A 26,359-nucleotide genomic window follows, 5' to 3' on the forward strand; every position below is an offset into this window, starting at 1 on the left:
ATGGAGAAGATGGAGGTGAGTGACAGTGTCTCTCTGGCTGGCATGCTGAGGAGATCTCCACGCCAGGCAGCCTGCAGCCCCCCTGCCAGTCCTGCTCCCCAGGACAGCACAGAGTCCTGGCCCTGGGGCTCCTCTGGCAGCTCCCGCTGCCCCAGTGGCAGGGCAGCCTGCCCCAAGCTGGCACCCGCAGCCAAGGCTTTCTCTTTCCATGTCTGCCCTGCACACACATGGTGCCCTGCTCTTCTCCCAGGACATCCCATCTCCCCACAGAGCCTTTCGACAAGGTGAGCACATCTGTGCTGGCCTGGCCAGCCACTCCTATACCCCCTGCCCATGCTCTCCACAGCCCTTGAGCTGGTGGAGCTGCTCTGCAGAGCAAGTGGGCTGTGGGGCCTGGGGTCACAGGGGGACTCTGCAAGGGACGTGCTGGTCAGGCTGGGAGGCAGACCCAGCTCAGGGACATCACTGCCACTGACTGCCTCCCACAGAGGCTCTTATGTGGCCATGGAGGCTGCTCAGAGGTGACCTGCCTTATTGCCAATGCCATGAGATGTGTTTGGGTGCTGCACCGCATCCAGTCTATGGAAGTCCACTGATGGTAAACCTCTCTTGAGAGGCCAGCTCTGTCACAGATCTGCTGTGCAGGGACTCTGTATACAGGAACTGCCTCTGCAGCTCCAGAGAAGGTCTCAGAGGAAAAATCTCAGTCACAAATGTCACTGCAGTGTTGTTTTTAATGTTTTAATGCACAGGGGGTGTGGAAATTCATTTAGAATTTCTCTGGATCAAATCAGACAGGTCATTAATGAATTAGAATTGGTATGAATAATGAAAATTTTGTGGACAACATTATCACAACTGAAAAAAAGAAAATTTTAAAAGCTAAAATCAAGAATAACATCAACAACTAGAAAACATACAAAAGACAGGCTGGGCCTGCCATGAGTTCTGTTACGGGTGAACTGTAGGAGGAGATGGGCAGTATATTGCTTCTGAAAAACATCTAGTCATCAGTGTCTGAACTGCACCCTTGAGCTCCTGGTTCCTCATGCTGTAGATGAGGGGGTTCACTGCTGGAGGCACCACCGAGTACAGAACTGCCACCACCAGGTCCAGGGATGGGGAGGAGATGGAGTTGGGCTTCAGGTAGGAAAACATGCCAGTGCTGATAAACAAGAACACCACGGCCAAGTGCGGGAGGCACGTGGAAAAGGCTTTGTGCCGTCCCTGCTCAGAGGGGATCCTCAGCACAGCCCTGAAGATCTCCACATAGGACAGCATAATGAAAACAAAACACGCAAAGAATAAACAGGCACTAACCACAATAAGCCCAAACTCCCTGAGGTAGGCATCTGAGCAGGAGAGCTTGAGGATCTGGGGAACATCGCAGAAGAACTGGTCCAAGGCATTGCCCTGGCACAGTGGAATTGAAAATGTATTGGCCGTGTGCAGCACAGCATAGAGAAACCCAGTGCCCCAGGCAGCTGCTGCCATGTGGACACAAGCTCTGCTGCCCAGGAGGGTCCCGTAGTGCAGGGGTTGGCAGATGGCAACATAGCGGTCATAGGCCATGACAGTGAGAAGATAATACTCTGCTGGCATAAGAAAGTAAAAGAAAAAGACCTGTGCAGCACATCCTGTGTAGGAGATAACCTTTGTGTTCCAGAGGGAATTGACCATGGCTTTAGGGACCGTGATGGAGATGGAGCCCAGGTCAAGGAGGGAGAGGTTGAGGAGAAAGAAGTACATGGGGGTGTGGAGGTGGTGGTCGCAGGCTATGGCAGTGATGATGAGGCCATTGGCCAGGAGAGCAGCCAGGTAGATGCCCAGGAAGAGCCAGAAGTGCAAGAGCTGCAGCTCCCGTGTGTCTGCAAATGCCAGGAGGAGGAAGTGGGTCATGGAGCTGCAGTTGGTCATATCCTTGTTCTTGACACACGGACATTGTCCTAAGGAGGAGAAGACGGGAAAATTACAACAGACTTCTCTGAGCAAAGCCACTTGATTTTGCATAGACATCCCATCCCCCTCCCCCAATTCCAAGGCATTTCCTCTCTTTGCTTTGTGCTGGCTGAGTGTGCTGTGAGGAGCAGGACCTCTGCCCCTGTGCTGCCAAGGAGTCAGCTCTGCCCTGCTGCAGTGAGTACATGGGAGCTGGTTCTTGGCTTCCCCAATGGTCACAAGGGCTGTCAGATGCAATTCACCCTTGATGGAAATGTTCAATATCTGCACTCACCACTCCAGAGAGTGTGGGCTGCAGAAGAGAGTCTGAGCATGTCTTTATGGTGATTTTCTCTGTTGTTTTTTTCATTTCCACCATCACTTCTGGTGAGTATTTTTAAGGGAAGAAATCCCCTTTTTTATGACTGAAAGTGTGGACTCTTAGGACAAGACAGGGAAAAGGGCTCAGGTCTCTGTGTCTCAGTGCAGAGTCAGGAGAGCTGCATTGCCCATCAGTCTTGGTCCCAGATGCCTTGTGCTTTTGCTTCTTCTACATTGAGGATGGCTGTGCACACAAATTACTCTTTAAAAAAAAAAGCAGCTAGATTCTAATGAGAGCAAGGGAGTGCTGTTTCAAAGGGCAGATCTGTAAACTCTTCTTTTTCAAGCACATAGGTGGAGTTGTGATGGAGAGGGCAGGACACAGCCCCTCTCAGAGGGAAGCAAAGGCCTCTGAGAGGAGACTGGCAACCCATGAGGGATGGCTCAGCACTCCCTGGGATCCTACAGCACAGCCGTGCCTTTCTAGGGGACAGCACGCGAGACCAGTGAGATGCACTAAGCAGAAAATCAAGTCTCCTGAAGATGGGATATCTTAAATGGAGAGTCACCTCATTGCTCAGCAGACATCTAGAGTGAGGGACCACAAGAGAGCAGCCCGAAGGCAGCCTAGCCCAGGGCTTGGCTGCAGTTTCCTCCCACTCCCTGCCCATGTCTCTGCTGCCTGGAGCTGTCCCTGCCAGGAGCTGGTGCTCTGCCCACACCTCTCCTCCCTGTCCCTGCTCACAGAGCCCATCCCACCCTCTGTGTGCTCAGCTCTGCCCTGCAGACCCCTCCTGGCACCAGGGCCCTGCCCAGGGGCACCTCTGTGTTGGCAGGTCTTAAGGAGAAGAGCAGATCAACCCTGAAGGCACCACAAAGGTGATGTGAATGCTTTCTGTAGGCAGAGGAAAGGGTGAAGTGACTTTATCAGGTGCCTTGAAAAAACTGTTCATCACTCACTGTAATGCTGGAGGAGTCTTGGACTCCTGTGCAAACCTGACAGCTCCATCACTGTTTCCTCGTACCATCACAGCAGGGAATTCAAAGCACCAACCCTGGGAAGCACCTTTCTTTCCATGTAGCCCCTGCCTTGACGTGCTTCTTGAAAAGTGCCCTGGGAAATGTCCCAGGGGTGATCTGGAGCTGTGAATAACCCTGATCCACACAGCACCCTCAGACCAGCAGAAGGACCCTGCCCTGCCCTTCCAGGGGGTCACTCCTTCCACCCACAGCTTCTCCCTGCAGTTGCATGGGGAGCTCCCTGAGCAGGCTGAGAGTTGACACGGGAAGGCAGAAGATTCCCCTGGTGTGGAGGGACCGTCCTCTCAAGTACAGCCCTGGGCACCTCCAGCTGAAAACTGTGGCTACACAGCTATTCAAAATTGCCTAAAAAAGCCCACCCCCTCCATAAGCTTCAGCCGTTCCAGCTTTAGGAGATGTCTCCGGGAACTACAGCTGCATTGCCCTGCACCCAGAGACTTACCGTGTCAAGGGCTCTCAAGATTTCTCCTTCCATGAGCTCTCAGTCATCCTCCCAGTCCTGACCGCCTTTAAGCTCTTCACCTGCCTTGCTCATCTCCCTGAGATACCCTGGCAGTGCCCTTCGCCCTGCTGCGCTTGGCAGAGGAGCTGCTCCTGGGCAGAGATGTCTCTCTGCAGCACAGCCCACTTGCCATGAGCTCCCTCCATCCCAGGAGACCAGCATCAGAGGACCAGCCCAAGGCGGCATGTTAACGACCCCTCTGGTGGGTTTGGGGATGAGTCCATGAAGCTCAGACCCTGAGAGGAAGCTGATGAAACCTCTCCAGAAGTCACAGTGCGATGCAAACTCCACAGTTTCTTGGAGCATTAATGGGTCCCCCTGAGGGCCATCCCTGACAAAGCAACTCTGGGGCTGGTTAGAGCAGGCAAGTGGAGGCAGTGATGACAGGTAGGCAAAGGCAATGGCAAGGTGGCTCTGATGCTGAGTAATCCTGGGTGTGTTTTATTGAGCCAAAGGGCCAAGCCCTGACCCCCAGCCCCTGGGAGGGGAGGTCCTGTCCCACACCCAGGGCTCAGGGCTCTTCCTGGGGCAGAGGTTTGTGGGGACATGCAATGCCAAGTGCAGGACAATGGTACGACACCTCCCAGACTCTTGGGTGGAGACAAGGAGGCCATTAGGCCCTCGTGCTGTAAGGATTAGGTGTCTCCTGGTACGCCTTGCTGACACAGACAACAGCCACAGCCAATGGGAGCAAGACCTCAGCTCTGTCGGGGGCTTTCAACTTTGTCATCTCCCTTGACCATCTCCACCACAGGTTGTCCTATGGTGTCCTAAGCCTGCACCTGTTTCCTTGAAGGCTGTGGACATCCACTGTGCTTGCCAACCTTGCTCTCACTTGAGCATCTTCCTACCCTGACTGATATCTCTCCATCTTCATGGGCTGTGTGTTGAAATACAAAGCTTTGGCTAATCCAGACTCTTTCTGGGTGGCCTCTTGTACCACAGCACTGCACTTGGAGTGATGTTTCATGTAATTCAAAGTTACGTGAAACCTTCCTATCCAGTCTCAACTTCCAAAGCTTCACTTTGTGCCATTATTTCTTTCTCGTGTTGTTTCCCAATGTTGAGAAAAACTCCACCATCTCTGAAAGCACACTTCAACCAGTCTCAAGATAGTCTGGGTGGCCATGGTCGTCCTAATGCAGACCTGTATGCAGGTGGCCTTGTTCATGGCTTGAGCCATGAGGAGTTGCAGGGCTCTACAGACACAGGCAGGAATTACCATGAACACAGTCTCCAAAACACTGAATGTGATTTCAAAACCAGCCCGTCCAGGATCAGTGGATGTATTCAGTTTTCATGGCAAGGTTTTTATAGCAGGGGGAGCTTCAGGGGTAGCTTGTGTGAGAAGATGCCAGCAGGTTCCCCTATGTCCAATAGATCCAATGCCAGCCAGCTCAAAGATCGATGCACCACTGGCCAAGGCCGAGACAATCAGCCACGGTGGTAGCACCTCTGTGATAACTTATTTAAGAAGGGAGGGAAAAGAACCAAACCACTTATTTAAGAAGGGAGTGAGAAGATGTGAGAGGAACAACTCTGCAGACACCAAGGTCAGTGAAGAACGATGGGAAAGAGGTGCTCCAGGTGGTTGAGCAGAGATTCCCCTGAAGCCCGTGGAGACGACCATGGTGAGGCAGGCTGTCCCCCAGCAGCCCATGGAAGTTAGCAGTGGAGCAGCTATCCACCTCCAGCCCACAGAGGACTCCATTCTGGAGCAAGTGGATGCACCTAAAGGAGGCTGTGACACTGTGGGAAGCCTATGCTCCTGGCAGGACCTGTGACCCTGTGGAGAGAAGAATCCACGCTGGAGCTGGTTTAATGGCAGGACTTGTGACCCCGTAGGGGACCCACGCTGGAGAAGTCTGTTCCTGAAGACTGCACCCCATGGAAGTGACCCACACTGGAGCATTCCATGAAGAACTGCAGCCCGTGGGAAGGACTCATGTTGGAGAAGTTCGTGGAGGACTTTCTCCCATGAGAGGGACCCCATGCTCAGCAGGGGAAGAGTGTGAGGAGTCCTCCCTCTGAAGAGCAAGGAGCAGCAGAGACAATGTATTGGGACAAATAGACAAACTGCTTGGGAGGGGAAGGAGGTCGAGAATATTGGGAGTGAAGTTAAGCCTAAGAAGAAGGGAGAGGCTGGGGAAAGGTGTTTGAAGATTTCTTCTTACTTCACATCACACTACCCTGATTTGATTCATAATAAATTGAAGGAATTTCATAGAAACATAGAATCATAGAATGTTTTTTGTTGGAAGAGACCTTAAAGATCATCTAGTTCCAAACCCCCTGCCATGGGCAGGAACACCCTGCACTAGCCCAGGCTACCCAAAGCCCCATCCGACCTGGCCTTGTCCAACCCTGCTCATTGTGATTCTATGATTCTATGACTCTGTGACTCTGTGACCCTATGACTATGATTCTATGATACTATGTTTCTATGTTTCTGTGTCCTGTGCAAGTTGGTGTGACCCTATAACTGTGAGCAGTGAGTATGACCCTCCTGTGAGCAGGAGGTTGGACTAGAGCCCTCCTGAGGTCCCTTCCAGCCCAAAGGATTTTGTGTTTCCCTCCACTACAGGGCTCTTCCCTTGGCAGTGGTAGGGAAAGCACTCAGGTTCCCTGTCACCATGGAAAAAAGTCAGACCTAAGTACGGTTGGATCAAGTGCAGCTTTCTTGTCCCACTCCAGTCAGTCTCTCTCAAGGTGAAGGCCATTTGGCAAGTACCTCCAAACAGCCCTGATCATATCCTTGAGCCAAAGGGCCTTCACCTTGTATTTTCTTTTTGGCCTCTTTTGCCCCTCCCAGGTTCCTCCCTTTGATCACCCTCTTGCCTTCCCATACAAACAGCCCACCTCTGGTTGCCCTTTCCTCATCGGCCCTGGTTTTGCTTGCTTTGTACCCTCACTTGGTGTTTCTGGGATGGTTACCATGTTAACACCGACCTTGGCTTGCTCTTTCATTTAAGTGAAGGCTCAGAGAAGGACAGCAGTAGCTGGAGAAATCTGGAAAGTTGCTCTCAGAGATGAGACGGAAACACCAAAGCATTCAGGCCAGAAGGGACCTTGGGAGTACTCCAGAGCAACCTCCCGCTCACTTCAGGATGAACAGTAAATTCCCACCATGTTCCTCAGGGCTTTCTTCAACAGTGTCCTGAAAACGTTTCCTGGGGATTTTGTCTGAGATCATTGGGGGCCTCCAGGGAACTCTCTGAGGAAGCTGCGGGTGCCTTTTGCTGCCAGGTCAGGAGAGTCACAGGATTCCTTGACTCCCAGCAAGTGGCTAGTAACCTTGAGCAGCTTCTAACAAACTCTGTCCACTGTCCTTGATCAACAGGTGCATTGCTGAGAGGCTGATGAAGCTTTTCTGGCCTTTGGACTATTATCCCCTGGTGTTCTTCCATGTAGGTACCAAGGATGCATCCAAACTGGGAAAGTATTGAGCATCACTACATGGCTCTGGGGGTGATGGACAAGGGCTTGGTGGCCTAGGTGGGAATTTTGGAGCAGTGAGAATAGCCAACAGTCATGTGAGGCAGTGATGGATGGAATAGGCCAGCAAAGTGTGATATGAACAAAAGGAAGATAACCATCAGGAAATCAGGGCTGGAGTGGAATCACCTCAAGCGAATGCACCCAAGTCAGACAGTGGCATTGGGACAGCCTTGTGGTGAACGATCTCATTCCCTTTCTGGACAATCAGCACGGCTGGGCACCTCTCTGAAGTGCCTGTGCACTAATGAGCACAGCGTGGGGAACCAAGAAGAGGAATTAGAAGTTTGTGGGCAGTTATGGAGCTGTGATCCCATTGGGAAAAGAGACATTCTGGGATACCTCACACAGCTGGAGTGCTAGGAGGGAGGGAGGGAGGGAGGGAGGGAGGGAGGGAGGGAGGGAGGGATGGATGGATGGATGGATGGATGACACATCTTCAGGATGACCTGGACGTTTTTTTGCAGAGAAGAAGTTCTCCTTTAAGTGAGAGAACAGTGGGAAGGCATGGAGCTCTGCCTTGGGATAAATGATGAGCCAGTCGAGAGCTTATGGGTCAGGATTAGCAGGCAAACCAACATGAGTGACCTTTTAGTGACTGCCTGTTATTGAGTGCTTGATCAGGAAGAAGTGGAGAGGACCTTCCTCAGACCACTGGAAGAAGCCTCATGTTCTCACACGCTGGTCCTCATGGGGGAATGGAACCACCTTGGCAGTTGCCTGAGGGGCAACATAGCAGGGCACAAGCCATCCAGAAGGCTTCTGGAGGACATGAGTGACAACTTCCTAAGGATGCAGAGATGGGATTAGGAAAACCAAAACCCATCTCGGGTTTAATCTGGTGTCCTGGTTTCAGCTGAGACAGAGTTAATTTTCTTCCCAGTAGCCAGTCTGGGGCTATGTTTGGGATTTGTGCTGGAAACAGTGTTGATAACATAGAGATGGTTTTGTTACACAGAGATGTTTTTGTTGTTGTTGTTGCTGTTCTTGCTGTTGTTGCTGTTCTTGCTGTTGTTGTTGTTGTTGTTGTTGTTGTTGTTGTTGTTGTTGTTACACAGAGTCAAGGCCTTTTCTGCTCCTCACACTGCCCTGCCAGCAGGATGGCTGGGGATGCACAAGAAGTTGGGAGGGGACACAGCCGGGACAGCTGACCCCAACTGACCAAAGGGACATTCCATACCATATGACATCATGCTCAGCTTATAAACGGCTTGGGGTAGAGGAAGGACAGGGGGGAGCGGCAGCATTTGGAGTGATGGCGTTTGTCTTCCCGAGTCACTGTTACATGTGACAGAGCCCTGCTTTCCTGGAGATGGCTGAACACCTGCCTGCCGACGTCTTGCTTTGCTTGCACGTGTGGCTTTTGCTTTGCTTATTGAACTGTCTTTATCTCAACCCATGAGTTTTCTTACGTTGACACTTCCAATTCTTTCCCACATCCCGCTGTGGGGGAGTGAGCGAGTGACTGCGTGGTGCTCAGCTGCTGGCTGGGGTAAAACCACAACAGTCCTTTTTTGGCGCCCAACATGGGACACAAAGAGTTTGAGATAGTAACAGATTTGATTGGAATGTGCTGGATTGAATTTATAGCTGTTATTGCTGTTTAGCTATTAATTGGCAGGCTCCTGTGCTTGCCATGAGCTTGCTTGCCTTACTGTGTAGTAGAGTCCTGTGCTCGTTAGTGGCTGCTTTTTGCTTTTGCTGCTCGCTGTGCTGCTGTACTGCTTATCATCTTACTCTGCTGTGCCTGGGAGCAGTTTGACAACAGCAATGGCAATGTGTCTGGGCTGGCAGATAGCCAGGGCATTGCTGCTGTTTCTGTGCCGCTGTCCTGGACAGGCTGGAACTCCTGTGTGCACTCAAGTTGAAGGCACTGTGACCTGTGGATGAGTCCACATGGGAGCAGGACACCCCAAAGCATCTATGGCCATGGTTATATCTGTGCCGCAGCAAGTATAGCTCTGGAGGGATTGTGAGCCAGGGATAAGTCCATGCTAGAGAAGGTACACCGGGGAAGCATCTGTGTCTGTGCATGGGGTCATGCTGGAGCACCTCGAAGTGTGTGGCCGTGGATGAGCCCACGACATCGTGGTGCTCAGTTGCCAGCTGGGGTAAAACAATGACAGCTGGTGAGGGACCTGAAGAACAACAAGAAAAGGCTTCTACAGGTACAGAGAGAACAGATGCAAGACCAGGGAAAATGTGGGCCCACTGGTACATGGGCCACAGACCCTGATGACAAAGGATATGGAAAAGCCCAAGACACTCAGTGCCTTCCTCATCTTAGTCTTCACTGCAAAAAGTAGCCATCAGGCATCCCAGGGCCCTGAGACCAGAGGGGAATCTGGAGCAAGGAAGACTTAACGCTTGGTGCAGGAGTCTCAGGGTAGGGACCAGTTAAACAAACCAGACACACATAAGTCCACGGGTCCTGAGGGGATGCCCCCATCAGCAGTGTGCCCTGGTGGAAAGGAGGACAACAGCCTCCTGGACTGCCTTAGGAAGAGCAGTGCCAGCAGGTTGAGGGAGGTGATCCTTCCTGTCTACTCAGCACTGGTGACTCCACTTCTGCAGTGCTGTGTCCAGTGCTGGGCTGCCCAGGACAAGAGGGGTATGGGCTTCGTGGAGTGAGTCCAGCAAACAGGGCCACAAAGACGATTAATGGACTGGAGCGTCCTTCGTACGAGATGCTGAGAGAGATGGGACTGTTTAGCCTGGAGATGAGAAGGCTGCAAGGGGGTTCTTGTCAATCTAGACGAATATCTGACGGGAGGAAGTGAAGAAGAGGGAGTCAGGCTCTTCTCAGTGATGCCCAGCCATAGGACGAGAGGCAATGGGCACAAACTGAAACACAGGAGGTTCTCTCTGAACATCAGGCAACACTTTTTGACTGATCACTAGAACGGGTTGCCCAGAGAGATTGTGGAGTTTCCATCCCTGGAGATACCCAAACACTGTCTGGACATGGTCCTGCAGAACCTGCTCCAGCTGACCATGCTTGAGTAGGAAGGGGTTGTACTAGACAGCCTCCAGATATGGGAAAGTGTGGGGCATGGCATGAGAACTGCCAGAGGTGACAGAGAACAGTGTGAGAAGGGAACACAGGCACAGGCAGCACCGTGTGTCCTGGCTGGGTCTCACAGGCGGTTGAAGAGCAGAGATGTGAGAAGTGACCGGACTGCAGAGATAACTGAAGGGGAGCATCAGGGATCTTGCTGTCGGTCAAGTCTTGCAAGGCCTACAGTGCCCTGGGGAGCCATCAGAGAGGCCATTGAAGGGGCCAGGTGACGCAGGCAATGGTATAGGAACTAGCCAAGTTGGGGATGGGAACAGCAACCTTGGGATCAATGGGGCAGAAGTAATTGGTGAGGGTTGTTCAGTGGGGAGGAGAGTGGGGCAGAGAAAGGGAGGGATCCAAGTGGACTGGGAGGAAGAATTGTGTGGAAGGGGAGAGGCGAGGGATGCAAGGAGCCAGCTGCATGTGGGACAGGGTCAGGTCAGTGCTGGTTCAGCCAAACCCTCTGCCTGCTCACCATGGTCTGTCCTGCCTTCTTCTTCAACTCTGCTCCTGGCTGTTTGCTGTGTGACTCTTCTCACCAGCGTGTGTCTGTTTGGGGGTGAAGATATGTACGTGCTTCTGTGGCCAGGTCAAGCGGGGCAGGCTGGAGGAGGAGGACAGCAGGATGTGGAGAGACCCAGGGCTGGAGCGGCCTGGTGAGGAATGGCCCCAAGGCTGTGGAGGGCACCTGGGCAGACCCAAAGCCCAGGCCCACACTGGAGGGACTGTGGCTGTGGCTGTTCTGGTGGGTACGTGCTGCAGGGGATGCACAGACCACTTGTCACCTTCACACCAGACCAGCCGGAGAGGGGACTGGGAGGGGTCTGTTTGTGGTGGTCATGGTGGTGTGTGTGCTGCTGGAGGTGTGGTAGCTGTAAAGGTGCTGTCCCTGGTTGGAGGTGGTCTGTGACGGGTCACCTCTGTCCATCTTTGTTTCCTTGCAGATACCGGGATTTAGCACTTTCTCTATGGGTGAATCCAGCTTGGGCCATCGCTCACCTTGGGGTGGGTCCAGTCACTGCCCACCACAGACATCTGCAGGCAATGATGAGCTTTCCTCTCCAAAACACAAGGAGAAACAGGCCCTTTTGGGGTGAAATTCCTTGGGCCTGTTGCTTACATCAGATTTTGAAGAACAGCTCAATTCTAAGGAACTGCATTGAGGAGATGCCACTTTATTGCAGAGGTGCTATGAGAGAGTCTTCTCTGACCCAGGGTTAGGCACTTCTTTTATACAGGTGAGACACAGCAAGTTCATTCCTCAGTAGCAGTCAGAAGAATCTAAATATTCATTTAGGAATAGAATAAACACCAACACAAATATTAAAAACAAACAAACGAACAACCAAACAAAACAAACCACAGCACAACCAAAAACCAAACAGATAACACTGACGATAATGATAAATACAAACAAAATAAAGGTCTGCTATTAGATAGTCTGAGAGTCACTTCTGAAGAGACATGGAAGGTTCATAATGACTCAAAAACATCCATGAAATCACTTTCTTAATGGCCTCCTTGAGCTCCTGGTTCCTCACGCTGTAGATGAGGGGGTTCACTGCTGGAGGCACCACCGAGTACAGAACTGCCACCACCAGGTCCAGGGATGGGTAAGAGATGGAGGGGGGTTTCATGTAGGCAAATGCAGACGTGTTGATAAACAGGGAGACCACGGCCAGGTGAGGGAGGCACGTGGAAAAGGCTTTGTGCCGTCCCTGCTCAGAGGGGATCCTCAGCACAGCCCTGAAGATCTGCACATAGGACAGCACAATGAAAACAAAACAACCAAATGCTACACAGACACTAACCACAATAATCACAACTTCCCTGAAGTAGGAATGTGAGCAGGAGAGCTTGAGGATCTGGGGGATTTCACAGAAGAACTGGTCCAGGGCATTGCCATGGCAGAGTGGTATAGAAAATGTATTGGCCGTGTGCAGCACAGCATAGAGAAACCCAGTGCCCCAGGCAGCTGCTGCCATGTGGACACAAGCTCTGCTGCCCAGGAGGGTCCTGTAGTGCAGGGGTTGGCAGATGGCAACATAGCGGTCGTAGGCCATGACAGTGAGGAGGGAATACTCTGCTGAGATCAGAAAGAAAAAGAAAAAGACCTGTGCAGCACATCCTGCATAGGAGATGGCCCTGGTGTCCCAGAGCGAGTTGGCCATGGCTTTAGGGACAGTGGTGGAGATGGAGCCCAGGTCGAGGATGGAGAGGTTGAGGAGGAAGAAGTACATGGGGGTGTGGAGGTGGTGGTCGCAGGCTATGGCAGTGATGATGAGGCCATTGGCCAGGAGAGCAGCCAGGTAGATGCCCAGGAAGAGCCAGAAGTGCAAGAGCTGCAGCTCCCATGTGTCTGCAAATGCCAGGAGGAGGAACTCCTTGATGGAGCTGCTGTTGGACATGTGCTTCCTCTGGGCATTAGGACCTGTCCAGGGAGGAAAAGTCAGTGAAGAGCTAGGGGAGACTTCTATGAGGAAGAGGCTTAGTGATGAGTGAGGAGAGCCGGTCAGTCCATCAGCCCTGGTCTCAGCCGCCCTGTGCTGGCACCTCTTTGAGCTGCAGGTTGATCGCACCCGGACGTTCCCCCCAAAAGGAGCTGGGCACTGCTGAGAGCAGAGGAATCCATTTCCCAAGTGCACATCTCCAACCCCCTCAGCCTGTCTCACTCTACCTGAGCAGGATCTCAGCCCTCCCCTCCCAGCCGGGAACACAGAGGGCTCTCTGCAGCTGTCTGCAGGCAGCCACCCAGCAACGTTTTCATGGCCTTAGCACTGAGGGGTCTTCTCCATGGGGCTCCTGGGGAACACTGGGATGCCATGGGAGAGCTGTGCCCTGGGGGAGGGCAGCCTGCAGCCCAGCAAGACCCCCCAGGGAAAGAAGCAAATGTCCTAAAGACGGGGTGTCCTAAAGAAGGAAGAATGGGGTCATTTGTATCCCCTGCAGCCCAGGCATTAGGCGGGGACTTGGACACTTCATTCCCATGGACACATCTGCATGGCAAGACCCACAGGGCTGGTCTCTGAGCTGCGTCTGAACCCCACCCCCCCATCCCAGCAAACCTGGTGATACGATCAAGGGGAGCAGAGACAGGAGGGGAAACCCAGAGAAATGCCACAGTGCTGCTGCCGATGGAGGCACTCGGGTATTTGGTAATGTCCGCTCCTCAGGGGTCAGGCTGCCGAGAAGGTGACCTTCAGGGCAGAGGCTCCGCTGGGTGGGAGAGCAGAGCAGGGGGTTTCTCCGGGGAAGGTGTCTGCACTGCAGGGGATGGCAGGGAGGTGCCCCAACCCCCCTTCCACAGCATTTCTGGGAACAGCTGCCTCTCACTCCCTGCCCATGTCTCTGCTGCCTGGAGCTGTCCCTGCCAGGAGCTGTTCCTCTGTGCTCAGGTCTCCTCCCTGCCTGTGCTCACAGAGCCCATGCCACCGGCTGTGTGCTCAGCTCTGCCCTGCAGACCCCTCCTGGCAGCCGGGCACTGCCCAGGGGCACCTCTGTGTGCAGGGGCTAAGGAGCAGCTCAGACAAGTCCTAATGGGAACTGGGCTCTCAGTGCCTTCTCCAGAGCACAAAAATAAAGTCCCTTCTCCCCCTGCCAACCCCGTTGACAATGATGAGACATCTCAAAGCACAGACTCCTTCCTTTCAAGTAAATTCTGCCATTTTCCTCTTGCACACAAACATCCTCCCAGAAGATCCCACAGGCTGTGGGATGTACCAGCTTGAAGAGGTCCCTCCAGCAACCACAGCTGCTTTTCCCTGCAGACACAGACTTACCACGTAGGGGGCTGTGAAGAGTTCTCTTTGAATCAGCTCTCAGCATCCTCTCACCCCAGGCTGCCTTTAACCTCTCTTCTCCTCCCTCCTCTCCCCTCGGTGCCTGCAGGCAGTGCCCTCAGCCCTGCTGCGCTTTGCAGAGGAGCTGCTCCTGGCCAGAGATGTCTCTCTGCAGTGCTGCCCGCTTGCCATGAGCTCCCTCCGTCCCAGGAGCCCGGCCCAGCTCAGCAGCAGAGGACCAGCCCAGGGCAACACTTTCTCTGCTCTCCCACACTCCCTGCAGATGTCCCTGGGGCTCCAGGGCTGAAGCTTCTCAAAGGCATCAGGGTCTCTCCTGGGGAGCGTAGGCTGACGCAGACTGAAGTCATCACTGACTGTCCCTCTCTGAGCAGGGGAGAGATGGATTTCAGAAGTGGGATTTTTCCTCCTGTGGCATGGTGGTCTATGAGAGGTTGAAATGTTCCCCTCCCTTAACCCCTCTCCCTGTCCCATGGCCAGGCAGGTCACCGCAGCAGTGACAGGCAGGGATCGTTTCCCCCCACGGAGGGCAGGGATTCAGCGGTGTCCATCAGGTCTCTCCTCTCTGGTGAGTAGTCTGGAGACTGGAGTGGGCTTCAGCTCTCCCCCACGCACCCCACAGACCCACAGGAGGTGGGATTCCTCTTGCCTCAGCTCAGTGTGCACACCGTCCATGAGTCAGTACAGAGACAAAGGACTGGCCATTTTTTCGCTCAGCAATGTCTAAAGCCAGCCGGATGGCTTTCACCTCTGCAAACTGACTCAATTCACCTTCTCCTTCAGCTGTTTGTACGAGTCGTCATGGAGGACTCCATACAGCAGCCTTCCACCTCAGATTTGCTCCCACAATATTATGACAGGGCGCATCTGCACACAGGGCATACTGCTTCTCATTTTCTGGTGGTTTATGACATGGTGTGTCCTCTTCAGCACGTGTCACGTCCTCTTCTGGCGACACTACAAAGTTTTGGCCTTCTGGCCAGTCCATGGTCACTTCCAAGATTCCTGAGCAGTCGAGGTTTTCCCATTCAAGCCTGTTGTGTTATTAGCACAACCCCTTTACTCCACATAGCATCAGTTTCATTATGCAGAGAGGGTTCCCTCCCTTTGAACATCCAGCCCAGTACAGGCAATCGAGGTGCCAAGATGGGTTGTGCTTCAGTACCAACTCCTTCTGAAGTGGCTCAAAGCCCTTCATATGCTGCCAATATCTTTTTTTCAGTTGGATTGCAGTGGGCCTCAGATCCTCCATATCCCTGGCTCCAAAAACCCAGGGGTCAACCTTGAGTCTCTCCAGGTGCTTTCTGCCAGAGGCTTCAGGTGGGGCCGTGGTCCCTGGCTGTGCTGTAAAGCATGTTTTTCACTTCTCCTCCGGTCTAGACTGGCCCAATGGCTATCACACGAACTATCTCTTGTCTAATTTGTTCAAAGGCTTGTTGCTGCTCAGGACCCATTCAAAGCTGTTCTTCTCCTGGGTCACTTGATAGAGAGGGCTTATGATCAGAATATAACCTGGAATGTGCCTTCTCCAAAAACCCACAACACCTAGGAAAGCTTGTGTTTCTTTTTTGTTAGTAGGTGGCAACAAACCTGTTATTTTATGGATCACATCCATTGGGCTATAACAATGCCCATCTTCATATTTTGTTCCTAAATCCTGGACCTTCTGTGCACGTCCTTTGCTCTTCCTTTATTGTATGGCAAAACCAGCTCTCAGAAGAATCTAGATCCCTCTTTTCCCTTTCTCAAACACTTCCTTTTCTGTCTTGCCCCACACAATGATGTCATCAATACACTGCAGGTGCTCAGGAGCTTCACCCTCTTCCAGTGCAGTCTGGATCAGCACATGGCCAATGGTACTTGCTGTTCTTGAACCCGCAGCAACCCCCCAACAGAAGGATCCTCTGAGGGACCTGGCAAGCTAACGGCTAAACATCTTCTCTGTACTCAAGGCAGCTATACCAAAAGCCAATTGGTACCCTGTTGGGTCTTTGAAGTACCCTCTCTGGAGGTGGTCTATGCCAAGGATGCTTCTGGACCAGTCCCAACGGGGTGCTTTTGCCACTCTTTCCCAGTTAGGCTTTCCTCAGCCTCCAACACAGACAGTTCTTGGGATCCTCCCATCACTCCAGAAATACAAATGGGTTCTGCACCGTTGTCACCTAATGGCATTAGAGTACATGCGCACCGGTGTCCCCAGAGCTTTATACTCCCATGGGGCTGATGTGTCAGGCCATCCATCCCACACGATCCAGTAAACTTGGTTGTCCCTTTCTTCTGCCCTGCTGGAGACAGGGCCCCTTTATTCCTGGTCAGCATATTCATTCCTTGGGTTTTGTCACTGCAAAGCAGAAGTCCCTTCATCGGGGTTGAAAGTAAGATCAGCCCTTCTACTCTGCTCAACAGAACCTGGAGCAGTAGTTTCCCTGGGTGGATGCCTTTTGGCTGGTTCTTTGTCTGGCAGTTCCAGTACCCAAGCTTCTAGTCTCCAGGTAGGTTCACCATCCCACATCCTCATGCCCTCCCCCTGGTCACATAGATGGAACCGCAGGATGGCATGTGGTGTGTGCCACCAGTACCTTGTCCTCTGATCAGAAAAAGGCTGAGTCTTAATAGGTGAAACCTTGGTGTCTATGAGAGAGGAGAGCATCTGCTTTTAAATGCAGGGACAATTGCTAGGACAGTTTCACCACAGCTGAGAAGCAGGCCCATAGGGAGGAAGCAAGATTCTCTTTCAGTTCCTGGAGGGTGCTGGCCAATCCATCCACAGTTGGTGGCTCTGCCTCTGTCCAGCTCTTTATCGCCGGGGTGTTGGCATATGTTAAGTGGCTATCAAATGCCATCCGCCTGATTGGCACTTACCTCAAAGGCACCCTTGACCTCTGCTAAGTCAATATTCCTCAATTATGACAGTGCGTACAATTCATCAGTTCCTTCCAAAATAACTTCAGAATACAAATCATGTCACAGCATATTTAAACAAGTCAAAAAGTTTAAAAAACATTTTTTTAAAAAAAAGTTTTTAAAAAATTTAAGCAGTCAAAATGAACATCTTCCAGGTGACTGCCTGCTCTTTGGGCAATTTCCAAAGCAAATATTCCAATAAGTGGCCTTCAGTCTTTTCACAACTGATCCACAACAGGTCTCTTATTTATAGTTAGTGTCCCGTAAAGATACAGCCATATCCATAACCCTTAAAAATGACATATAACGTCAGTGAAGAATCTGAGCCATGTACAGTTCTAGTGAACCACTTCTCAGTCTATTTTTATTTCTTTGAAGCCGCGACAGCAGCCCGTATCATCATGGGAACAAAACCAGTGACACCTTGGTTTCACTGAAACTCGGGCAAACCCCTCACTGCCTTCAAAACCTAAACCAGATTTTTACCACCAGCCTTTGATTCCCACCTTGTGCCTCATAAGAATGAACTATCCTCAGACCCTCGTAGCCAGAGGACTAAAACAGAGCACTATTTCAGTGTCAGACATGTGACATGGACTGCTGGATGGTTTGGGAAGTGAATGGTGATGGGGAAGCACAGCGTGGTCGCTTGAATTACTGTGGCACATAACAAACAGAGGATGACCTTACAGAGGAACGTGCCAGCCTGACAAAGGATTCGTGGATCTGCTATCATAATGGTGATGTCCCATGGACTCAGTACAGGCAAGGAGTCCAGTGCATTCAATGCTGCTGTTGCTGAGTGCGGCTAGTGGATTTGCTGGTCATTACACGTGGTTACTTCTGACCCTCACCTACCGAAAGAGACAAGTAAATACACGCTGCATCTCCTGGCCGAGACCTTACTGGCCCTATCTCCTGCCAGTGCTAGCTCACACCACCAGTAAAATTGCTGGCCTTCTCATCATGCAGAAATAAATAAATAAATAAATAACTATCTGTCCTGTTATCTATCTCTTCTGATAGCTGTGGGCATCTACGGGGAGGCAAAACAGGGGTGCCTGAGCTCGTTGATCCAGAATATGCCCGTCTTCATTATGAGTATGTCCCTGCTAACAGAGGTGCCAGCTATTCCCTCTGCTCTTTGGGGCACGTGCATCCTTGAAGAGAGCAGTGATGGCAGATGGTGTGAGTGTCACGACTGGAAGGAATGGGTGCATCGATGCCGGATTGCTGGAGAAGGTCTTGCTTGGCTTGTGCGAGCCAGGCCAGCAGCTTCCCCCAGCAGCTCTCCCCACTCAGAGGGCAGAGCTGAACCACTTGCGGACAATGCCACAGTGCTCCTGCCCCACACTGGTGAGAGGATGCTGCCCAGGGCCCCCAGGATGGTGATGTCTGGGTCAGGGGTGCTGTGAAGGAACCCCCCCTGGAAAGCCAGGGAGAGCTGCAAGGCAGGCAGGGGGGCAGAGGGAAAGGGACACAGTGCCCCTGGGGAGACAGCTCTATCACCCAGGCTGCTCTAAGCTCCACTCCTGCAGGACTCCCCTGCCACCAGGCTTTCCCGAAGGACAGTGACACCCCGGCTGTCAGGCTGCTCCCCTGGGACTGCCCCCACCTCTGGGCTCCAGCCTGTCCCCAGGGGCGACCCAGGAGTGCAGAGTGCCCCAGGACCTGCTCTTCCCCGGTCCCTCAGCACTGCCCTCCTCTGTGGGCTCTGCCCACTGCCAGGGCTGGAGGGAGCCCAGGTGTCCAGGCTGCTTTACCCCCCCCAGACTCCCCCCGATCAGGCACTCTCATGAAGCACCACGATTGCTGAAAGGGTTCCTTGTCCCACGGGCCCAGGGCAAACACGGCTTATCAGAGATGCTGTGGGGACAAACATCCCTCCTCTTGCCAGGGGAGCTCTGTCTCCGTGATTAGCTCCGAGTCACTGCCTGGAGACAAGTGCGCACTTCATCGTGTCCCTCTGGATGGCCACATCCTGCTCAGGGACAGCGCTGGCCTGGGTCAAGGACAAGGGCATTGAAGGGACACTTCATGGGGACAAGGGCCTTTGGTGAGCTGCGACCAAGTCCCAGCCAGGGCCAGGGCTGGAGCCAGAGCCTTCTTGGGAACGGGGTCACAGGGACCCACTGTCCGGGGGCAGCTCTGCAGAGTGGGACCCATGTTGTCTGGCAGGGCATGGTGGCCCCATGTGGGGGGGGAGGGGGAGGGCCAGGGCAGGGGATATTCCCCTCTGGCCTCTGCTCCGGGGAGGCCGTGCCTGGGGACTGGCCCAGTTTGGGGCCTGCAGTACAAGGGAAATGGCGGGGGGGCTGGAGCTGGGCACTGCGACCACCTCAGCACTGCCCCCGAACTGAGCCATCGTCTCCCGGTGCCCAACATTCATCAGTGCTGCCCATTGCCTCCAGCAACTGAAGATCCCAGTCACCTGGCTGTGCCCACTGCCCATGTCCCCAGTTGTCCTCTCACCTCCCAGCGTTCCCTAATCCTGGAGTCCACGATGCCCCAAGAAGAGGGATCAGTCCCAGCCCCCATTCTACCCAAGGGGCTGGAGAGGGGTCAGAGACAATCCTGCTTAGAGACCCCTGGTTTGAGGCTGGCGTCATCTCTGGGGGAGTCCTGGAGGGAACGACTGGCCTGAAAGGTGAGGAGCACGGGGAGATGGCAGTGCTGGGAGGTGAGGGGCACTGGGAGATGGGGGATCTGGCTTTGGAGAGCTGTGGGAGGAAGGTTTTGTGTTAGAGCAGTGGGTTGTCACCGTAAGGCTGTCAGAGGCGCACTGCCCACCCCCCCCTCACCACCCTCAGATGCCTGGGCCCTTCCCTGTGCACCTGCCCCATGCCGGAAGCTGGACTGATGCCGAGGAAAGGGGCTGGATCAGAGCCGGAGGCAGGGGTGACTCTGTGCCAGGCTGGGCTGGTTGCCAGGGCTGGTGTCTCTGCCAAGCCTGGTGTCTCGGCCAAGTCTGGCTTTGCCCCGGGAGCTCTCAGGTTGGGGAGGGGCAAGGAGGAGTCCTGGGAGGGATAAATCTGCCCCTCACCTTCTCCAGCTTCACCCAGGACTCACCACACTGCAGAGGAAGATGAAGGTTGCAGTGCTCAGCGTGGCCCTGCTCTTCACCATCCTGCTGTGCACCCCGGGAGATGCTCAGGTGAGTCCACAATGCCACGGGGAGGGGCTCAATGCTGGGGATGGGTCACGGCTGCAGGACATCAGCTCTCCTGCAGCACAAAATTGTAGTGGAGAGCCCAAACCCCCTTGAGTTGGCCTCTCCCGTTCCCAAGCAAGGAGCTCCTCCAGGCTCCCCCTCACCTCCAGCCCCAGCCAAGACAGCTTTCTCCCTCCCACAATTCTGCCTGTTCCCTCCACAATTCATCTTCTTGTGCCCAGAGCCTGAGTTCCTCAGTGAGTGGTTGGACCTGCCCCCTCCTGGGAGGGTCCACCACAAACTCCTGTGAGGGCCCCCACTAGTTTCTTGTCTTGGTGGCCACACATCTCTCCCTTTGGGCCTCCCCATCTCATCCTTTTGGTCCCCTCAGACATCTCCTCTCCAGGATCTCCTCTGTGTCTTACCAACAGTGCCCAAATGCCCTCCCTTTGATCATTCCCAATGCCTTTCTTTTGGTCTTTCCCCTCAGTCCTTTGCCTTTCCACTGCAGTACTGTCCCCAGATGCCCTTCCTTGAACCCCCACTTCCAAACACTCTCCCAATCCCCTTGTTTCTGTCCTCTGCAATCCTCTTCCTTCTGTCCCCACCAACCACCTCTCCTGAAGTCCCCAAATCCCCTCCACTTCAATTCCTTTACCCCTCACTTGTATCCCACGCAGTCCTGTCCATTCAACACCCCCAGCCCAGTCCCTTGGGGTCCACTAATTCACCCCAGAGCCCTGTATTGGGTTGTGTCCCTGCCACACACACCCATTCTCTTTGGATGCCCTGAATTCCCCATGCGATCCTTGTCTCCATCCCCACCCCTGGTCCCTGCATGACCAGGTATCCCAGGTGACACTTGGAGGAATGATCCTGGGGGGGGAGCAGAAGGGATTTTTCTCCTCAGACCAGGTGGAAGCCATGGGCCTGGGGGGACTGGGGACACCTGTGTCCCACCCACAGCCCCACCAAGGTCCAATTCAGACCACCCCTTTGCTCATCTTCCCTAGGTTCTCTTGGACGGAAGTGGAAGTAATAGCCTGGATGTAAGTAGTGGGGTGGACTTGGAGGGTCTCCAGTCTGGAGAAGTGGAGGGCACCTTGGTCCTCCCATCCCTTGCTGGGACCAGGGACATGCCAGTGACCAGTGAGGTCTCATGGTCTCTCTGCAGGTGGGGTTAGTGAAAGACGGGCGAGTGAGGAGCACTGAGGTGGGTACCATGAGTTCTGCTGGCCCCAGACTCTCCCCTCCATGGCCACGACACTGCAGGGCATCCCAGTGTGCCCCAGTACACCCCAGTGCACCCCAGAGAACACCCCTGCACCTCATTGTCTTCCCAGAGAGGTCCCCTTCCCCAGGGTTCCCACTGCATTCCCATCCATCCCATTACAACCCGGTACACCCCAGGATGCCCCAGTACACAGCCACGCACCCAGGTGGGCCCCTTCCCCAGGGCCCCCACTGCTTCCTGGGCACCACCACACAAACTCCTGTACCCCATTTTTCCCCAGAGGCACCTTCCCCAAGGACCCCATTGCTTTCCCCTGCCTCCCAGTACACCCCAGTGCAACGAAGCGTGTCCCTAACCCTCCCTTTCTCCCCAGCCCCGTCTGGCTGACGCGTTGGAGAGGCTTTTGCGCCAGAAACGCCTGGTTGCCTCTGTTGATGTCTAGGTGAGCAGCACCATGGTGTCTCCAGCCCCACAAAGGATCCTGGGCCCCGGGGGATGCCTGAGCCCTTTGGGGTGGGCAGAATGTGGGTATGGGAGAGGGAAACAGAGGGGACTGTCCATGACCCATGCCCCAGGGTAGGCTGGACACAGCTGCCCCCCTGCCTTTCCTTCTACCTAGTGGGGCTCTACAGACCCAGAGGGTCACTGTGCAGACCAGGTAGGGGCTCTGGTGCCATACAGACGCCCAAGCCCACTGTGAGGGCTGAGTAGGGCTCTGGGGGATTTAGGGGCATCCCTCTGGGTGCCATATTGATCTCAGGAGAGCCAAGTGCTGTCCTGGGTGTATTGGGGGCTCCAATTCCCTTCTCCTTCCCCAGGTCTCTGCAGACAGAGATGGTGGGGGCAAGGCCCCTCTCATTGTTCCAGCTGACACTGGGGGTCACGTTCTGGGCTCTGTCTTTCAGGACTGGAACTGGTGGTGACAGCCCTGTCCTGCCCTCCCCCTCCAGAGGCAGGAGGAGATGATCATCCCTGGATGACCCCCCCCACCCCCTGGGAGCCCTGGGCCATTTCCTTCTAATGATCAATAAACCCCTTCAGCAAAGCTATGCTCTTGTGTGTGTCTGTGTGTCCGAGTCTCTATGTCCCCTCTCCTCTGCCAGTGCCCCGGGTCCTCTCTGGCTGCACCACTGCCATGAGCAGAGCGGCTGAGGGAGCCCGGATGCCTGGGGTGTCTCTGCAAAGGAGATCCCCTTCCCACCCACCACGTGGCCCCCAATCAGGGCAGATTAAGGCAAACTGGAGTGTCCCCCCAGGAGGCTGGGAGAGGCAAGGGGCAGACGGTGACAGCCCTTGGGGCACGTGGTGCTTTGGAGGCACAGCGGGAAACAGGTTCTTACCAGGGCTCCAGTGAGCACCATCCCCCACATCGCACAATGGGGTGTCAGGGCAGGAGAGGAGCACGGAGAGGCAGCCTGGAGCCCCGGGTCCTCTGCCCCACTCTGGGAGGGGTGGTGGTTCCCTGCCCCATGGACTCAGCCCTCCTGGCTTCACAGGAGATTTCAGAGCCCCATGCTGGGCCCATGTGCCTTCCTGGACCCCCAGCCCCACACCCTTGTTGGGGACACCCCCCATCACAGACCAGGAAGGCAGGTCATGGGCTCCAGACACTGGACAGATGTCTGATGACACTGATGGCACAGCTACAGGAGGTAGCTTCTCTCTATTGTTAGCGCCATCAGATCTCCGATATACAGCATTTCTGTAAAACTCAGATACTAGAGTTATAGCATGCTAGTTTGTGAAATACTGTACATTTCATTTCCAGAAAGTACACACAAGAAAACATCTACCTTCTTAGCTCAATTGTCACAGCTCTACTACACAACACAAACTCGCAGGCAATCTGGTACGAGATCTTTGTTGAGCTGAACTTCAGACCGCCAACGTAAACGTAAGCATTTTCTTCAGTGAGTCTCCATGTACTGGTGCTGTTTTCCAGCTTGGTATATCCAGCGCTCTCTGCTGCTTTTAGTGAATGTATCTGCTCTACCCATACGTGCATTGCCCAATATTAGTTTTCTTATCAAGCTTTTCTCCATTCTTATGTGCTCATGTACATTAAATCATTTTTTTCAGGGATTTCTTTAACCTGTCTCCTGTCACGTGCCAGCTTTGTTCCTGAAGCCATGAGAGCCCTCCACATGCTTCTGATCCACAGAGAGTCCAACAAGAGATCCTCGACCTCACTCACCTTGTGAGTCAGTTAGAAGCAGCTGCTTCACAGTTCCAAGGTTATGGTGCTAAGCTTTCTATCTCTGCTGTAGGAGTGTCCAATTTGGGGATCTTTTGGAACAAAGAAGAAATAGGTGGAGTTCTGGAGTCCGTGTCTCTGGAACTGTTCAGACAGCTTCCATTGGAAGAAGTCTTTTTGCACTGAAGCCCACTAGCATTTTGACTAACATCTGGCAGGCTTTGCTGACACAACAGTTAAAAAAAATAATGACGCCTTCAAGTAATTACAAAAGCAAAAAAAATACTGCCAGACGAGCCACATTATTATTATACCTTCTTTCTTTTCTGTCAGGTTTCTGCAGGCAAAAAAATGGTGCAGATGTTTTCTTTTCACATGAGCTGCCTCAATCTTCATGCCTTCCTTTAGTATGCTTAGGTTATTAGCCTGCCTGTAAACTAATACGAAATTTAGTGTTGTAGCTCTTTTTTTTGTCATAATGTTGAATCACAGCGCCACGGGATGTCCTGTACAGGACAAGCATCAGTACAGATATCAGTGCAAGTTGGAGGAAGTCACCCTACCTGGCCTGAAAGTCGGGCAAGAGTTGTGATGCATTTTCCTGGGCTTTTCTCATATGCCAAAGCACGAGCTAAAAAGGTCGGGTCTTACTGCATTTGCTCATGTTGTGTGAGCACAGCTCAGGCGGGTACCATGGATAAACTCTTCCTCAGTGCAAACCAACGTTTAAAGGAGTCCACCATTCAGAACTCTTTCTGCAAACACACTTGTCCCTTTAGAAGAGTTACCCGATTTCCTTAGTTCTTCACGGCGATAGCTGGGCATGAGCCTGACAGCACACGTGCCCGTCTGAAAGGCACAAGAGCAGCCAGCTTGGGAAGAAGTGAAGAGGTGATGGAAAAGACCTATGGGGGCTTTCAAACGCCTCCTCACCCCCACACCCCTTTATTCTAGCATCGTCTGACAACACTTGCAATATTACTGTACTACATCTATTAAAATAGATTATTATAATATTATAATTATAATTATATTATATAATATCATTATAAATGATATAAAATTATAATATTATAATATAATATTAGGATATATTAATATAATATAATTAATATTAATAATATAATAATATTATTATAATATTACATCTATTAAAAGTTGTAATGGAAGATGAAGGTTTACATTCAAGACTGCGTGTAATTACAACATGACAACTCCCAGACCTTCAAAGTTCTGCGATGACATCATACACAAACTGTAATTTTGGAAAAATACTGTCAACAGGCAACACCAACTTCTTTTAGAGCCTGATCCAGTTAATTCCCACTTGCAAAGTGCAGCAACTGACAACTGTTTTGGACAAGTGTATCTACAGGCAGTACATGGACATCTCCTGGCTTCACATCGGACTGTCCACTTCATGAAACACAGCTCCTTCGTGAGTGCGTTTACTATGAGCTGCAGAACTGTTACTTCACAATAGGGTATATGGTGTATGACTGTAGTACACACAGACTTTTGGTTCCAGATGGACTTCCTTTGACAAAGTGTCAAAATAGTCTGTTTTTAAAGCTCATCTTCTCTCTGTTGCTCTCTATAGAAAGAGCTGAGAGCTAATACCAGAGGGAAGCAGAACTCACTGTGCGAAGCTACTTCCATGAGAATAAAAAAAATGAAAGCCTACAAGCCTAGAGGAAAATACAGGCTTACCTCTTTCTGTGAATGACCGTATAGCGTACGTGAAATCAATGTTAACGCTTCCTGCATTTTCTGCTTTCTTAAAGACAATGCCAAGAACCCACATTGTCACATAGCCTCTCCTAGCCGTTCCACAGCACGGCTGTTTCCTTCCAAGTGTAACGAGGTCTTGACCTAATTTGCCTTGCCTTGTTCATAGGCATTGTCAACTTCCCCGTCACAAGTAAAAATATTCATAATTAGTATTTCCCTTCCTATGATATCATTTCCGTAACAAATACAGAAGGAAAGCCTATGTTTAATAGCTTTGCATTACATCTAAATCAAAACAGCAACTTCCTACATCTTTTACCTATTGCATTGTACAACCTGCGCTTGAGAAAGTTTGCACAAAACAAGAATGGCTTTTAGAGCTTGCTAGCATTCGAGATCTTTCCAGTGCGCAGAAGGCCACCATCTGCCTTTCGCTGCCCCATTCTCCCGACAGAGGCGATAACTGGAGAGTGACATCAAGGACAATGTCCGTTGGATCTATCAGATATTACTAATATCCAGTTCTTTTAGTCAACACTAGATATTTCTCAGTTGCCTGCATGTATTACTGAAAATTGGATCTCCCAACTTCAAAGGTGAGGAAAATGGCACTTGGAGAGTGTATTGGGTCTAGCTGAGATGGAGTTAATTCTCCCCACAGCAGCCCTCATGGTGCTGTGCTGTGTATTGGTAGCTAGCAAACTGTTGATAACACACCAGTGTTTTGGCTACTACTGAGTAGTGCCAGCACACATCAAGGCTGTCTTTCCAACATTTCTTTTTCCCCAGCAGCACGCTGGGGGTGGGCAAGATCTTGGGAGGGGACACAGCTAGGACAGCTGACCCAAACTGACCAAAGAGATATTCCATACCATATGACGTCTGCTCAGCAATAAGAAACTGAGAATAGGGGGAGGAACAGGGCGGGGGGCATTCGTTGTTTTTTTTTACAATGTTTGTCTTCCGGAGTAAGGGGTACGCATACTGAAGCCC

The 26,359-nt window shown here is 52.4% G+C and overlaps 2 protein-coding genes across 2 annotated transcripts; both read right to left on the reverse strand.

Moving 5' to 3' along the window:
* Window positions 1-951: 951 nt before the first annotated feature.
* LOC129200765 (olfactory receptor 14A16-like) lies at window positions 952-1,917 on the reverse strand. The gene has a single exon (XM_054812027.1). The coding sequence runs from the start codon at window positions 1,915-1,917 to the stop codon at window positions 952-954; it is 966 nt and encodes a 321-aa protein (XP_054668002.1).
* A 9,886-nt stretch (window positions 1,918-11,803) lies between these two features.
* Window positions 11,804-12,763, reverse strand: LOC129200766 (olfactory receptor 14C36-like). Its single transcript, XM_054812028.1, has one exon. The coding sequence runs from the start codon at window positions 12,761-12,763 to the stop codon at window positions 11,804-11,806; it is 960 nt and encodes a 319-aa protein (XP_054668003.1).
* Window positions 12,764-26,359: the final 13,596 nt, after the last annotated feature.

The sequence above is a fragment of the Grus americana genome, unplaced genomic scaffold (genome assembly GCF_028858705.1).
Source record: "Grus americana isolate bGruAme1 unplaced genomic scaffold, bGruAme1.mat scaffold_476, whole genome shotgun sequence".
NCBI classification, from domain to species: Eukaryota; Metazoa; Chordata; class Aves; order Gruiformes; family Gruidae; genus Grus; species Grus americana.

What these genes read in the sequence shown, in the direction of transcription:
- LOC129200765 (XM_054812027.1), bottom strand. Translation starts at nt 1,917, where the DNA reads ATGACCAACTGCAGCTCCATGACCCACTTCCTCCTCCTGGCATTTGCA.
- LOC129200766 (XM_054812028.1), bottom strand. Translation starts at nt 12,763, where the DNA reads ATGTCCAACAGCAGCTCCATCAAGGAGTTCCTCCTCCTGGCATTTGCA.